Here is a 15,419-nt window from a genome sequence, read left to right as displayed (position 1 = left end):
GTGTCGTCACCCATACCCAACCCTTTTGAGGGGGCTAATGGAGCCTTCGCCAAGAACAAAACCCCGTGCCTGTGTGAGGTGGCTAAAGCGGACGCAATATGAGCAACTACTAAGATTTGGGGCGCCACATGTGTTCATTGGGGTTTCGATCTTGTCGTTCTTGGTTAACATATTGCCTTCTCTTAAAAAAAAAAAAAAAAAAAAAAGAAATATTACATGTTGAAAACTAAGCGGATTGCTGTCAATCTTCACCTGCTCCCACGTGAACCCGTACACTACCAGTGTTCCAATATCCACTCACTTCCAATAGAAATCCACAGTTCCAAACTCATCGCTCAATTACAATAGTACCCCCCAAATGATTCCCCCATATATAGAGTAACAGAACAAAACAACAAATCTAGGGATGACAAAACTACGTGTCACTATCTAATTTGCTAAACCACCTTCCAAAGGAGTAAAGTTACTGCCATGTCAATTTTTTGCTACCAATCATGGTATGACACCTAGTTTGTCCTCCCCAAGATTTATTTTCAGCAAAAAGAACAATAAAAAATCTCTTTACCTGCAATAATACCTTGCTCCTACTTCTACTACATCACTCCATTTTCTCTCATAACCCATCCTCTCTCTCTCTCTCTCTCTCTCTCTCTCTCTCATCTAAATATTAGTGAAGAAGTTCTTCTAAGGGATTGCCTATTTCCAAACTTATAAACCAAACAGATGATTCACTCAAACAACATTGATAATTTATGTAACAATACTATCATTTTCACTACATTTGATCATCAATTACCATTCTTAAATGATGCAAACCCTAACAATAACTTTTTCAAACAGACACATATTTCTCCTTTTACTCTTCCTCCCCAGACATCTTCTTCTTTCTTCCATTGCTCTCCCACCTTTAGTATTGACCACAATGACCATGAAAATGAAGTAGCTAGGGTTTTACAAAACCACCAAGAGTTTCTAAGTCACAATTTCCATGTACAAGAACAAGACTTCTTTACCACCCTAACTGATGACACTACTAGTAGAAACCAAAATTTACCACTTGAAGGTTTTCATGGTCATCAAATAGACTTCTCGGACCTAGATACGACGGTCGCGATCGAGAATGATGCCACAAATATGGACTCAGGTGGTAAAAGATGTCGTGGCGAAGAGAAAATCAGCTCGAATGATATTAAGAGATGTTCAAATACATCGAAGAAAGACCGTCATAGCAAGATTGTTACAGCTCAAGGTCCCCGAAACAGGAGGATGAGACTGTCACTTAAAGTTGCTTGTCCCTTCTTTACTCTTCAAGACATGCTTGGATTTGACAAAGCAAGCAAAACTGTTGAATGGCTTATGCTTAACTCGAAAGATGCTATCGAGGAGTTATCTCTAAGTTGTAGAGGTGATGGTGGTTTGAAGAGTGTCAATTCGCCTATATCCGACTCATGTGGAATAATATCTGAAGTCGAAAATTGCAACATGACTATTACTAGTAATAATCAAGATGGGAATCAACAAGGCAACAACAATAACATCTCAAGTAATACAAAGAATGACAAAAGGGTTAGTCGACCATGTCGCAGGCCTGTTGTTCATCCTCAAGCAAAAGAGTCTAGGGCAAAGGCAAGAGCTAGGGCAAGGGAAAGGACTATCGAAAAGTTTCGGAATGGATCTGTTTCGCCGTATACTCAAAGAAACCACTTCAAGAACAACCTGAACCAATTAAGGTCTTCTTATCATCCTACTGGGTTAAAAGTTACAGGTGACCTAAATTTAACATCTTATTCGGAAGTGGTACCCAATGCTGATAAGCTCAACTCTCACTCATTAGAGGAGCGATTGGTAAGCACCAGAAACTCAAGTGTTTCCCATACTTTCCACCATAAACAAGAGCGCGAAACATCTAAGGGGCTAAACCTCAATAAAGACTCTTACTACAACAATAACAGAAACAACATTTTTCTTGAAAATTGGGACGTTGAGGGGACTAGTGCTAACTCGAGAACTTGCGCTACACAGACGAGCGTAAATCCACCAAGAGGTAACATTCTTCATTCCGTAACTAACCCATTTCACCTAACTATGTTGGATGCTCGTTTACCATCTATTTTCGAAGATTTTCCATACCTAGACAAGATTTCGTAAACCCACTATTGTTAAGGTCTTCCACAGTAATTAGAATGTAAGCATTATTCTTCTAGTTGTAAATTTCAATGTATTGTTCGTTTCCTATTTCATGTAGATTTCGTCTTAATCCATTTGATCTGTTTGATGTATGTATCTACTACATATGCTTGACCAAATACTTAATTTGAAGAGCAAGCAATAAATGCTAAATTGGGTTCACAGTATATGCTTAGTTCAACAAATAAGACAGTACATATCATTGGTATTTCAATACTTATTCATCTTGAGTTAAAATGTAATAATGTATAAGAAGCAAGACGAAAATGAGACCTAGAGGAAACCAATATTTTCGTAGATTTGTTTCCAATGTTTCTCTAGTTTCTAAATATCTTTAGTTCTACCTTTCAGATGTTTCCATATTTTATGAGATACATTCACTAGAAAAAAGATGTTAGGTGGATCATATTAATATACTTAAAACTATCGATAACCAAATTCTTTCATGGTACCAAAGCTAGACCACACGTGACATATTTAAAAGTCACACGAGATCCATGTCAATCGCAAATTAAGGAAAAAAGACACATATTATCTTAAACAACGGACACATGAGGTGGCTCATGAGTCATGAGAATAGCCCCACATGGGAAAAGAGTGATCTAGTAACGAAGAATATAATATATAGGTCATCTCCACTCATTCCAATTGGTTTTGAGTTGGACGACCACAAAGTTAACATGCTATCAGAGGTATGCTCTTGTCCATGACCTGCAAATAATTTATCAATCAAACTAGCTAGCTATCATATCGAGACATAAAGCGTTGAGCCATATATAACTTGGGGTGAATGCATATTTGGTTCACATGTACACCTGAAACATGATTCTTACATACAGTATTGTATGGTTGGAAAGTAACTAAAAGTGTGGGAGAAAATTAAGATGCAGAGAGTTGCAATATGTATTAAATTTCATTACTCATGGAGATGAAAGAAAGCTTTTACTTCTATTTTATGCAGATTTCTTAGACTTAATTATTGCGCAGAAGTAGATGTTAGTTTGTCTGACTAAAGACATATCGTTTTCTACCTTTGCAGTATGTCTGCATTCTAAAGGCATATCAACTAGTTTTTGTTGGTACTTTATTGTTGAGCTACAACTTAAGCCTCATATTAGTAAGGGGCATCCACTATTAAGGCTGTAGAAATAAAGAACATTTTGGCTATCTAAGCAGACTATATATGGGAGTCGATTGGTTGTCACATTTCCCCTTATTCAGTAATATCTAAGAAGGAATAATTAACGCGTCTTTGTTGGTTGCTCTACTACTAATAATAATATGTACTAGGAGAATATCCCTTTCTAAAAGTACTATTTAATCCTGCAAGCAATAGGTCAGGTGATACAAGGTTGGAAGACTACGAACTTATTCTTTTAAGCTGAACAAGTTTATTGATGCCGTCCTTCAATCTTTTTACCTGTAGTTTTTCACTTTTAGGCAGGTTTCTTTCATGCTCCGATGATGAATCTGCAGCATGTTCTTAGACTCTGTGTTTAAATACTCGCTTGAATCTCAAATACTCGGCCAAAGTACATTCCAGCCTATACATGTGACCAACCAAGAAGGAATAGGGTTCTCATTACGGTTCTTATTTTTTTTTCATGAAACAACCATATGGTCATCCCGAGGTCTATTTTCCTCTAAAACATATTGTAACTATGTGAGGGAGGATGTGGAAAACTAACATGTGAGCCATCTTACATTGTCCTCCTCCTTACCAGCATTACTTCAAAGAAAATTTTCCAACCCTTGTGAGATGGTTAAGAAAGACTTTCGTCTGTACGCATGGACTCATGGTAGGCTGAAAATGTGAGCTATAGACGGAAAGATGCACAATTAAATTCTCTTGGTTTTAATTTTTTGGGTCTTGACGATACATTCGCTCTTCTTTATTGTGTGCAATTCTCTCTCTGTCTGCCCATGATTTTTTGGAACTCCTAAACCTTCTGCTTAAGGTTTTCCAGTGATAAGCTCACATTGATCCAACTGTGGTTTGATCATGTGTGCTCTTTGTTGGTTGACATGTTTGCATATAATATGATCATGTTGTTCGTCAAGTTGAAATAGAAATCAAACATCCATTTTTTGTGCTTGTTTTCCCATATTTGTTTTGTTGCCCAGGCTCGGCGAAACATTCTCCAATCCCCGGTGCTCCATATTCACCTTGAGATAGCTGTTGTCCAGGACATATAAAAGCCAAAACTGTTCCTTCGAGGTAGTGGAAGCTATATATGTAGGTATCATGTTGTAGGTGATGTAGTCATAGGTTCTGATAGGACCACCGCTAATGCTTGTTGCTAAAAAACACATTAGGGTGAAGTTTGGTGGTCTCCAGAGGTGCCGAAAGTGGTTATGACCTATTCAGATCACTGAAAGAACTATAAGCAGCATTAGTCGATGAAGTATAATCATTTCCACCACCTAAAGCATTTGACGATTTAAGTTTGGGTTTGAAAGATAGGATTAAGTAGGGCTTTTACGTAAAAACAACCTCTTCTCCTCTAACTCAGTTGTATAAACATTTAGAGCAACAAACAGTTTTCAGTATAAGTTGATAGCCTTCATATGCTGAGGACTTGCAGAAATTTGTTTTCAGGATAAGAATTGTAAAGCTATCAATGTATTAAGTGATTGTTTCTTTTAATCTTTTCAGTGGGTCTCTTAATAACCCTAAAGTTATTATTTTTGTGGGCCTAGTGAGGACTGAAAATTAGGTCAGTGCTAGTGTGCTACTACTGCTTTTCAGGTTTTGTCACTTCCTCTACCTTACTAAATCATTCGTTCAGATGGTATGGTGCACTCGGCTACCATTACTCTGTTTCTTAATGAACTATTTTGCTTCTTCTAAAATAAAAAGATGGTATGATGCACATACCATGCATCCAGTCTCACTGTAGTACTTTCCGGCTATGTTTGGTGCACGAAAATAAAATGTGATTACCAGGAATCACATTAGGAAATGGTGTATCTGAATGCAGGTGAAAGAAGCACACCTCTTTGTATTTTGTCCAAAAATTCGATTCTAGATTCATAATCACTAGAGACTAGAGAGAAATGATATCCGATTGACCTGAAAATGTATAGGTCATGCAATTGGAAAATAGTAGTTGAACAAGAGAAAAGTACTTGGAGGAAACCCTAGAGATAACTCAATCTTCTAGGGTTTGTAACGAGAATAGAAGAAAATTAAAAGTGGGAACTCCAGACTTAGAAAGAGATAGATGGTTATATGTCTTAATCAACTAGTACTGTATAAGGTGTTGGGTAGCTTCTGCCGGAGTCGTCAATGTTATTATGCGAGTAGAGAGTTCATCTTTTCAGGTAGAGTAGAGCAAAAAATAATCAAGTAGGAACCCAAGCCCCATGGAAAGAAATCAAACTTGAAACAGACCTTGTATAGTTCACTGATACTTCCAAAGTCTGAAATCATCTCATCTCTCTCAAGACCCGTAAAGAAACTTTTGTGACGAGTCTAAGTAACAAAGGAAACTAATCAGGAAAGTAAGTGATCGATCAAACAATCACACAAAACATAAAGAGATTTATGTGCTTCGGTTTGTGAGACTTACTCCACGACGAACAACGACGCAATGATTTGAATGAAAAATAAGTTCCAAAAAGTTACAAGATATCGGTTTCAGTTTATACATAACCCACTAAAACCCTAATCCCACCGCCTTTCTATTTCTAAACCAAGATATACATGGATACCGCTAACATTAATAATTGCCTTGAAAAGAAGTTCTTCCTTGCAGACAATAAGGTCAAATCTGCTTCGCGGACAACAAGGGCACGCTGCTTCTGAGACCAGCCTCGCTTAACATGTCTTAAATTTAGCACCGAGCCGCAGAGACCCGCAAACCGGGTAAGATATCGACTCATTCCAAGTCACTTTGAACAGAAACCTTGTGTATTCTACTCCCCACATCCCCCCCCCCTCAATTTTTGCTCAGACTATAAACGCTTATTATCTTTTTGACCCACTCTGCACAAGGTTTCAATTGTTGAAATATCTTTCTATATATTAAGATATCCCATATAATAGATATTAGGAAATATCAAATATTAAAAACTAGTAAGAATTAGGAACTAGTAAATATATTAGTATAAACTATTAAGAAACTAGTAAAATATTAGAAACTAGTAAAGTTAGAAACTAGTAGTATTGTAACTCTATAAATAGAGTCTTATATTTCTTTTGTAATCCATCAAGGAATAAAACAATTTCTTTGATCAATTTCAACTTGGTACCAGAGCCAAAAGTCTTAAATTTGTGTTTGGGAATTTATATTGATTGAAAGAGAAGAGCCTTTCATCTTCATCTTGTTTTTCCGGTTTAGCTAAAGTGAAGGGCAACTGATGCTTCCGCAATAATGACTCTCAATAAGGCAAATTCAAATTTTGCTAAAGTTGTTGGTCAATCTAACAAAATTACTTATAAGTGTACACACTGCAACAAAATTGGTCATACCAAAAGTCATTGTTATGAACTATTAGGCTATCCAGAATGGTGGGATCATAATCGAAAGAAAAACTCTAAAAAGACCCTTGTAGATCCAACTGTTAAGCAAGCTTCATCGACGATAGCCACTACAGGTAATGTAGGCAAGACTTTAAATATGTCTACACAATTTTCGAATAGTACTTGGATAATTGATTCTGGTGCTACAGATCATATGACTTTTGATTCTAGACAGGTCTCAACCATAAACGAATCTTAACATAAATATGTCTCTACTGCCAATGGCACCTCAGCCCCTGTTGTAGGGGAAGGACCTATAACTCTAACGAACACATTGAACTTAGACTCTGTTTTGGTTGTCCCATCTTTAGATCATAATTTGTTATCAGTGTCTCAAATAACCACCACTCTATTTTGTGTTGTCATCTTTTGGCCTGAATTTTGTGTCTTTAAGGACATCCGGACAAGGCAAACAATTGGTTATGGTGTTAGGCGAGGAAAGTTGTATTACTTGGATTTAGTATCTGAAAGCTCTAATAAATTGCGTCAGGCATTAGTAGTGAACAATTCTGAAATAAAAAATAAAGATGAAATATGGTTATGGCATCGCCGTCTGGGGCACGCCTCCTTTGGTTACCTTAAGAAGTTATTTCCATCGCTATTTATTAAATGCGATGTTTCAAGTTTTCAATGTGATGTTTGTGCACTTGCAAAAAGTCATCGTGCATCGTTTCCGTTAAATTTAAATAAAAGTCCAACTCCTTTTATGATCTTACATTCCGATGTCTGGGGTCCATCTAAGGTTCCTAGTTTGGGTGGGGCTCGGTGGTTTGTTACCTTTATTGATGATTGTACTAGGATGACTTGGGTGTGTTTGATGAAATCTAAAAGTGAGGTAAAGTTATTGTTTCAGAAGGTTCATAAACTGTTTAGTACTCAGTACAACGCAAATGTTCAGATACTTCGTAGTGACAACGGAGGAGAGTATATGGATCATGAACTTCAAACTTATTTGGTTTCTCATGGTATTGTTCATCAAACTACTTGCCCAAATACCCCTCAACAAAATGGGGTCGCTGAAAGAAAGAATCGTCACTTGTTAGAAGTTATCAGGGCTATGTTGATCGAAGCACATATGCCATTATCTTATTGGGGAGAAGCACTTCTTGCTGCAACCTATTTAATTAACAGAGTACCATCTAGTACTATTGATTTTAAGACTCCTTTTCAAGCTCTATCGGATGCTACAACTTCTCCGACAGTTTCAAATTTACCTCCCCGTGTCTTTGGGTGTGTAGCATTTGTTCATCTTCATGAGCACCAACGTACAAAATTAACTCCAAGGGCATTAAGATGTGTATTTGTAGGGTACGGTGCAAATCAGAAAGGGTACAGATGTTATCATCCTCCAACTAAACGAATGTTTGTTACATCGGATGTTATCTTTCATGAAGATTCTAAGTATTTTTCACCTGAGTCTGAACTTCAGGGGGAGAAAACTAAGCAGGAAGTTCTGACTCTTGATTATGAAGAAACGGATAATCATGTAGAAGAGAACAAAATTGGATCTAATATTGAAGTAAATTTGATTCCTGAAGAAATAAGTAGAGCTGAAATTGAAATTCCAGAATTACCAACACCTGAATCGGTAATGGAAGAAAGTGTTAATGAAATCGTTGAACAAATTGTGGATTCACCTCCAACTGAAGCCGTTGAACCAAGGGTTAGTAATACACCAAACCAATCAGTTGTCGAGGATGTTCCTGAAGCACCTTCCGAACCACCTAGGAAAATATTACCGTCGCGTCAAACCAGAGGTATTCCTAAACCGACATATGAACCTGAGCTGTCTAGTAGAGTCAAATATCCTATGAGTCAGTATGTGTCAGATCATTGGTTGTCAGAATCAAATAAGTCGTTTGTAAATCAATTATCTACTGTATATATTCCTAACAATGTACAGGAAGCCTTATCTGATTCAAAATGGAAAGCAGCTATGAATGAGGAGATGAAATCCTTACAAAAGAATGACACTTGGGAGCTAGTTGATCGTCCAGAAGATAAAAATCCAGTGGGATGTCGGTGGATTTATTCAGTGAAGTATAAAGCAGAAGGTACAATTGAACGTTACAAAGCGAGATTAGTGGCAAAAGGCTACACTCAAACTTATGGAGTCGATTACACAGAGACATTCGCTCCAGTTGCAAAAATCAACACTGTTCGCGTCTTGTTATCGTTAGCAGCAAATTTAGATTGGCCACTACAACAATTTGATGTAAAGAATGCTTTTTTGCATGGGGAACTATTAGAAGAAGTCTATATGGACCTTCCACCGGGATGCAAGATACCACAAATACATAGCCAGAAGGTATGTAGATTGAAAAAGTCATTGTATGGATTAAAACAATCACCAAGAGCGTGGTTTGGAAGGTTTACAAAGGCTATGAAGGAATTCGGTTATCACCAAAGCAATTCTGACCATACCTTATTTACAAAAAGGCAGAAAGGAAAACTCACAGCACTTATTGTATATGTTGATGACATGGTGGTTACTGGGGATGATCCTGAAGAACGAAAGGCTTTACAAAATTACTTATCTAAAGAGTTTGAGATGAAAGACCTTGGTCCATTGAAATACTTTCTTGGAATTGAAGTATCTCGATCTAGTAATGGAATTTTCTTATCCCAAAGAAAGTATACTTTAGATTTGTTACATGAGGTGGGTATGTCAGCCTGTGAGCCGATTGATACACCTGTCGAAGAAGGATTAAAGTTATCAGTGGAGCCTAATCAGATACCAGTTGATAAAGGAAGATATCAACGACTGGTTGGAAGGTTGATGTACTTGGCGCACACGAGACCAGATCTTGCATATGCGTTAAGTATTGTTAGTCAATTTATGCACAATCCCGGTGAAAAACACATGAATGCTGTTTTACGCATTTTGAGATATTTGAAGGCGGCTCCTGGAAAAGGTATTTTGGTTACTAAAAATTCGAGTTGTCGAACTATTGAAGTATATACTGATGCAGATTGGGCCGGTGAAGTAAATGGTAGGCGATCAACTGCAGGATATTTTACCTTTGTTGGTGGAAATCTTGTTACATGGAGAAGTAAAAAACAGAATGTTGTTGCACGTTCAAGTGCAGAGTCTGAATTTAGAGGAATGGCTGATGGCATATGTGAAGCGTTATGGTTAAGACTCCTGTTGGATGATTTAGGATATCCTTCTGAAAGACCAATTCAATTATATTGTGACAATAAAGCAGCATGTGATATTGCTCACAATCCAGTCCAGCACGACCGCACAAAGCATGTTGAGGTGGATCGATGTTTTATTAAAGAAAAGTTGGAAGACAACATTGTAGAGTTACCAAAGGTCCGATCTGAAGATCAGTTGGTTGATGTTCTTACCAAAGCAGTTTCAAGTCGAATATTTTCGAAAATGGTAGACAAGTTGGGCATGTGCGATATCTATGCACCAACTTGAGGGGGAGTGTTGAAATATCTTTCTATATATTAAGATATATCATATAATAGATATTAGGAAATATCAAATATTAAAAACTAGTAAGAATTAGGAACTAGTAAATATATTAGTATAAACTATTAAGAAACTAGTAAAATATTAGAAACTAGTAAAGTTAGAAACTAGTAGTATTGTAACTCTATAAATAGAGTCTTATATTTCTTTTGTAATCCATCAAGGAATAAAACAATTTCTTTGATCAATTTCAATATCATGGCCATCTTGTGGAACACAAATACGACCCAGTAGACAATATTGTTTTTTCTTAGACACGAGTCACATCACTACATGGTGTTAGATTTTGTTCATGTCTGAGCCCAATCATATGCTAGTAAGCTTCTAATCATTGATTGCAAACAAGGCACGAACACAACTGAGTACTTAGGGGTCTGGTGCCGAATTTGGCCCTATATAAGCTATTTTTTTACGAAAATCAATTTTCCATTGTTTGCTTGGACCACAACAAAGTAAAATCAATTTTAATGATGTCCAAAAATGGTTTAGGTTATCATTTAGTGTGATTCGGGGGCAAAACGTGCAAGAAACTCGAAAATCTCTCTGACACTCAAGTTAGTAAGGTGTTCTTCCAGTTAAATAATTGAGTTGAAAGTTCGAGTTTAGAGTTAATCTTCGATCGATTGCTTGCCCAGTTTAGGGTGAACCTTTTGTTTTATATGGGCTCGTTTAGACGACTGCAGATTAGCGGTGGTGAAGATCCACCGGCTTTTGTTCAAAACTACTGTTTTTTAGTCCTAACAGGATAAATTTAGAGTTTTAATTGTCGCTCGATTGCTTGCGCAATTTAGGGTGAACCTTTTGTTTTATATAGGCTCGTTCAGCCAACTGTAGATGAGTGGTCGTGACGTGGTGGTGAAGATCCACTGACTTTTGTTAACTACTATTTTTTAGTCGTAACGGGATTAACTTTCTTGTTTGAGTATATTTCCTATTTAGATAGGTCGTATTGCTGATCTAGTAGATTCCATAAGGAAAGTTTCTTATCAAGGGACTCTTGTTTTCTAAGTTATTTAGATACATAAGATATGTTATGTCCTGAATCTTGGATCGGATTTGGGCTTACGTTGGGAAAGTATTAAGCACACTTTCACCCTTCTGTATTTCAGGATTCTAAGGTATCAACCCTACTTCCGCATCCCTCCCTTACTTCTACGAAATCCAGGATAGACCTGATTATATTTAGAGCCAAAGAAGGGTTAGGCGCCTAGGATACTCGTACCGACCCCCACTAGTTTTGTGCTTAAGTGGCAGAGTTATTTGAATTCACCTCCCTGTTAACTTGACACGGGTTAACCTGTTTGCTTTTTGGTCTTTTATTGATAATTAACTTAGTCAACTGATGACCAATATTTGGATCATCAAACTCGTAACAAAACAGTAGAAAAAAAAAGTCAAGAATATTTTCACACAAGAAAGACGGGAAAACGTCTTTCCCGCACTAAAACAAAAAACACACTCTCTCACCTCCTCATCCCGTAACTATCTCTTTCTCTCTCTCCCTCTCTTCTCGGATCTCACCCTCTCTCAATCTCTAAAGAACTCATGTATTCTCTCATTCTTACGCTCTTTCTTTGTCTTTCTTAATCTATGTATGGCTCTATCTTTCTCTCAATCACTATAGTCATGCTTGGTAAATTACAATGTAAAGAAGTCAGATTCTTTGTGATCCACCTAATGTTGCTAAGTAAAATATGCTTGAAGAAACTTCTTACCTAGTCCTAAATCTCAGCTCATCTTTGGACGAACTTCCACTGGTTCTGATTTGCTTCACGTAAGCCTAATTGTAGGATGGAGGTGAAGTTGTTGGTCTGCTCGATTTTGAGAGGAAGAGTTAATTTGGAAACTTCTAAAGGCGCTCGACATATTTTCTCGTGGTATACCAAACACAAAAAGTTGAATTTCAGTAAGAGAAACTTGGTTTTCTTTCCCATCAGGAAAAAAATGTTTTCACATCAAACATTTTGACACGTATCAAAATGATCCTCAATGTTTTGATGGAACTATTAGATTGAAATATAATGTTGTTTGATGGACAAAAAGAAGGCATGCTTTATGAAAGTCATAGCATCTTCATCAATACGTCACTAAAGCCACCAACGCCCTAAACGTCCATACTCTACTAACATGTGTGGTGCAAATGTACACAAATTGCTCGATCGTGGCTGTTTATTTCAACAGTAGTTTATCTTTTTCAAGTTTTGTCATCATATCTGAACCATTTTTATCAATATGGATTTTCTTGATCTTTCAATACTTTTTCTTCAAGAACATCTTGGATCCACTGATATCTCACGTTTATATGCTTGGACTTGGAATGAAAACTTGAATTCTTACTGAGGTGGTTGTCACTCTGACTATCACAATAAAAATGTAAATATGTAGCCTAATATGGACCTTCTAGAGTCTACATCTTCTGCCATGTCTGTATCTGTGTAACCACTAATACTGGCTTATCATTACCAAAACATATACGAGCTTTAGACGTACCATTTAGATACTATAAAATCCACTTCACTGTTGTTCTTTGCTCGTATTGGTGAGAAATATCCTTACTACTCCGACTGCAAATGCAACGTTAGGTCTTGTACACATTATTGTATAGATCAAGCTTCCTAGAGCTGGAACATAAGGAATTTTCTCCATTCTTTTTTCTAACTTCTAGTTGATGGGCAGTGATCACGAATCAACTTGAAGTGACTGACTAATGGACAACTCATTGGTCTTATCTTGTCCATATTGAGCCTTTCTGAAACCTTCTCAATGTATCTTTTTGGTGATATCATAGTTTTTCAGTTTTCCTATCACAAGAGATATGCATACGAAAAATTTGTTTTGGTGGACCTAAGTCTTTCATATTGAAATACTTGTTTAGTTTCTTTTTTAAGTTGCTCATTTTGTGAGCATTCAAAGGAAGTGTTATCCAATCCAGAGTTTCTATCTTTTACTAGGCTAGAAAGTAATCTAGGATCAAATCTTTAGTGTTCTCCGACTTTGTGAGTAATTAGTATGTTTTGCCAAGGCTTTAGGCATCTTGTAATTTCTTCCTTTATGCCTTTTTGCAAAACAGTTAGTTTTCTCAACTCATTGTCGTTTCATCTATGGTTTTGTTCTCTTTTTAGTGAATTGTTTTTGTAGAGGAAGACCTTAAAGAGAAATATAAGGGCAGTCAACTTGGAGGTATGGTGAGAAAGGAAAGCAATTATGGATCCACCATTCCGTGGATCCCACTTTCACTAACATTATATCCCATGTATCTCTCATCTAACTTATGATTTGATTGAATCCGATAATATTGTGAGAGATATAGCTTTTATAAACTTGATACTCTCCCTTTCTTTAATTAATTTCGATGTAATTGTCTCCCTTTTATGGGATTATTTCTTTGTACTTAATGACTCAATGTCATCATTTTATCATTGAAATCAATATTACGAAAAAAAAAAAAAAATCAATACGCAATTGGGGTTATCCTAAATGACCCAAATGAATCACAACTGAGTCGATATTTAGCAAAATCAAGCTTATTCTTTTTTCTTTAAGTTTTATTGCACATTGCACACTCTTGAATACAATCTATATCTATGGTAGGTAATATGTATTTTTGATCTTTTTTTTGGAGTAATGATTCTTATGTTTCTCTTTGGTGGCTCTCTTCAACCATGATCTTATTAAAGCCTAAAAAAGACTAACACATAGTCCTTAGGTTGTACTAGTAGAACCTAATACAAGATTCATGCAGTTAAAAAGACATATGAGAGAGAGAGAGAGAGAGAGAGAGAGAGAGACTGACCCGGAAAGATATATAATACAAGGTTGGTCACAATATTCTTGCTCTCTCACCTTTGTCTTTGCCGGAAAAAGAAACTAGAAGCTTGCCATATCCCACCCAGTTCAATAACAAACACTGACTAGGGTTATGAATAGATGAAATCAAATACTGATAGAAAACTTTGGTGGTTGTCAAAGTAAGGTAAACCCTAAACAGTATAACTAGTAATCTTGTGTCATTTCGAACAAGTGAAATGATGTTATTTGATGGAAGGGGTACTAGTAATTATAGTACTACTAGTTATAGTAGTTGATGCAGTCTGAGAGAACCCGGAAATTTAGAGCACAAGAACCAATGCTGCTCTTCTCTGACCTAAACTCTTGAGAGAGAGAGTAAAGAGAGAGAGGGACTATTGAGTTAACCCACAATTAATTAATAAGTAAAAAAGGGATGAACAAAATTAATTGGGGTTCAGTGAGGGGTGGGTTAGCAACTTCAAAGAGAAGTATGGTAGTAGTTAGATTCAGTTACTTGTTTAGGATTTGAAATAGGTGGCCAATGCGCGAACAACCGTTTTTTTATATGGACAACTATTTTCGGACCCGGTACAAGTCAACTATGCTTGACTTAGTTAACTTTGATTTAATAAGGGGACAACTTCATGAAGCCTTAAAAGTTAACAGTTACGAATTTGTAGACCATTAACAAAAACAATAATTAAAAATAGAAAACCTAACTGTCTTCTTCATCAACATCTTCTTCTTCTTCCTTCTTCTTCTTAGTGTTATTCTTATTCCTTTTTTTTTTTTATTAAACCCTAATGGATGAAGAAGATAAATCCCCTCAATCTCCACCTGAAGACGTTTTTCACGGCGTTTCTATAATACGAATTAATGACATCGATGAGGTAAAACTATAACTTTTATAATGTTGTTTTGTATTTTAGTATTTCCAGTTTGGAAGAACACAAAACGATTTCATGGCAAAAATTCGAGGTGAAGCAGAAACTCCCAGAATTTCGTGGGAAATTTCCGAAAATTTTCTACCGTTCTGGGTTTTTCACACGAAAATCTGGTATGATTTCTTGTACTTTGCCACGAAATTGGCAAAATACATTTAAAATCATAATGGTATCCTATTTTTTCCAATCCTATTTGTTTATTCTTTAAAATTGTCTTATAGAGCACCCAATTTGACTCAAAAACATCATCGCTTGGAGACGAGGCCATACCATTTGTTTATGTGGTCTGCAGTTGATGTGCGTAATTTGAAAATTACCTTAAGTTGCTATGATAAAAGAGCGGAGGAGCCATATTGGATGTACATGCCGGAAATGGGGCATGTTATAGCGGAGGCTTTTCAAACTCTAGTTGGGTTGCTATCCCATACAATGAGTCACACTTTCTTACCAGTAATGAATCCTCTAGATGAAATGCGAAATGATATAGTGG

The 15,419-nt window shown here is 36.5% G+C and overlaps 1 protein-coding gene across 1 annotated transcript; it reads left to right on the top strand.

Annotated features, from left to right (window-relative positions):
* Nucleotides 1-601: 601 nt before the first annotated feature.
* Nucleotides 602-2,347, top strand: LOC147548088 (uncharacterized). Its single transcript, XM_086671698.1, has one exon. The coding sequence runs from the start codon at nucleotides 724-726 to the stop codon at nucleotides 2,146-2,148; it is 1,425 nt and encodes a 474-aa protein (XP_086527824.1). The 5' UTR covers nucleotides 602-723; the 3' UTR covers nucleotides 2,149-2,347.
* Nucleotides 2,348-15,419: the final 13,072 nt, after the last annotated feature.

This window comes from Eschscholzia californica, unplaced genomic scaffold (genome assembly GCF_041429995.1).
Source record: "Eschscholzia californica isolate CP2 unplaced genomic scaffold, dmEscCali1.0.p SCAF_3, whole genome shotgun sequence".
Classification (NCBI taxonomy): Eukaryota; Viridiplantae; Streptophyta; class Magnoliopsida; order Ranunculales; family Papaveraceae; genus Eschscholzia; species Eschscholzia californica.
This window is presented reverse-complemented; position numbering and strand designations above follow the sequence as displayed.

What these genes read in the sequence shown, in the direction of transcription:
- LOC147548088 (XM_086671698.1), top strand. Translation starts at nt 724, where the DNA reads ATGATTCACTCAAACAACATTGATAATTTATGTAACAATACTATCATT.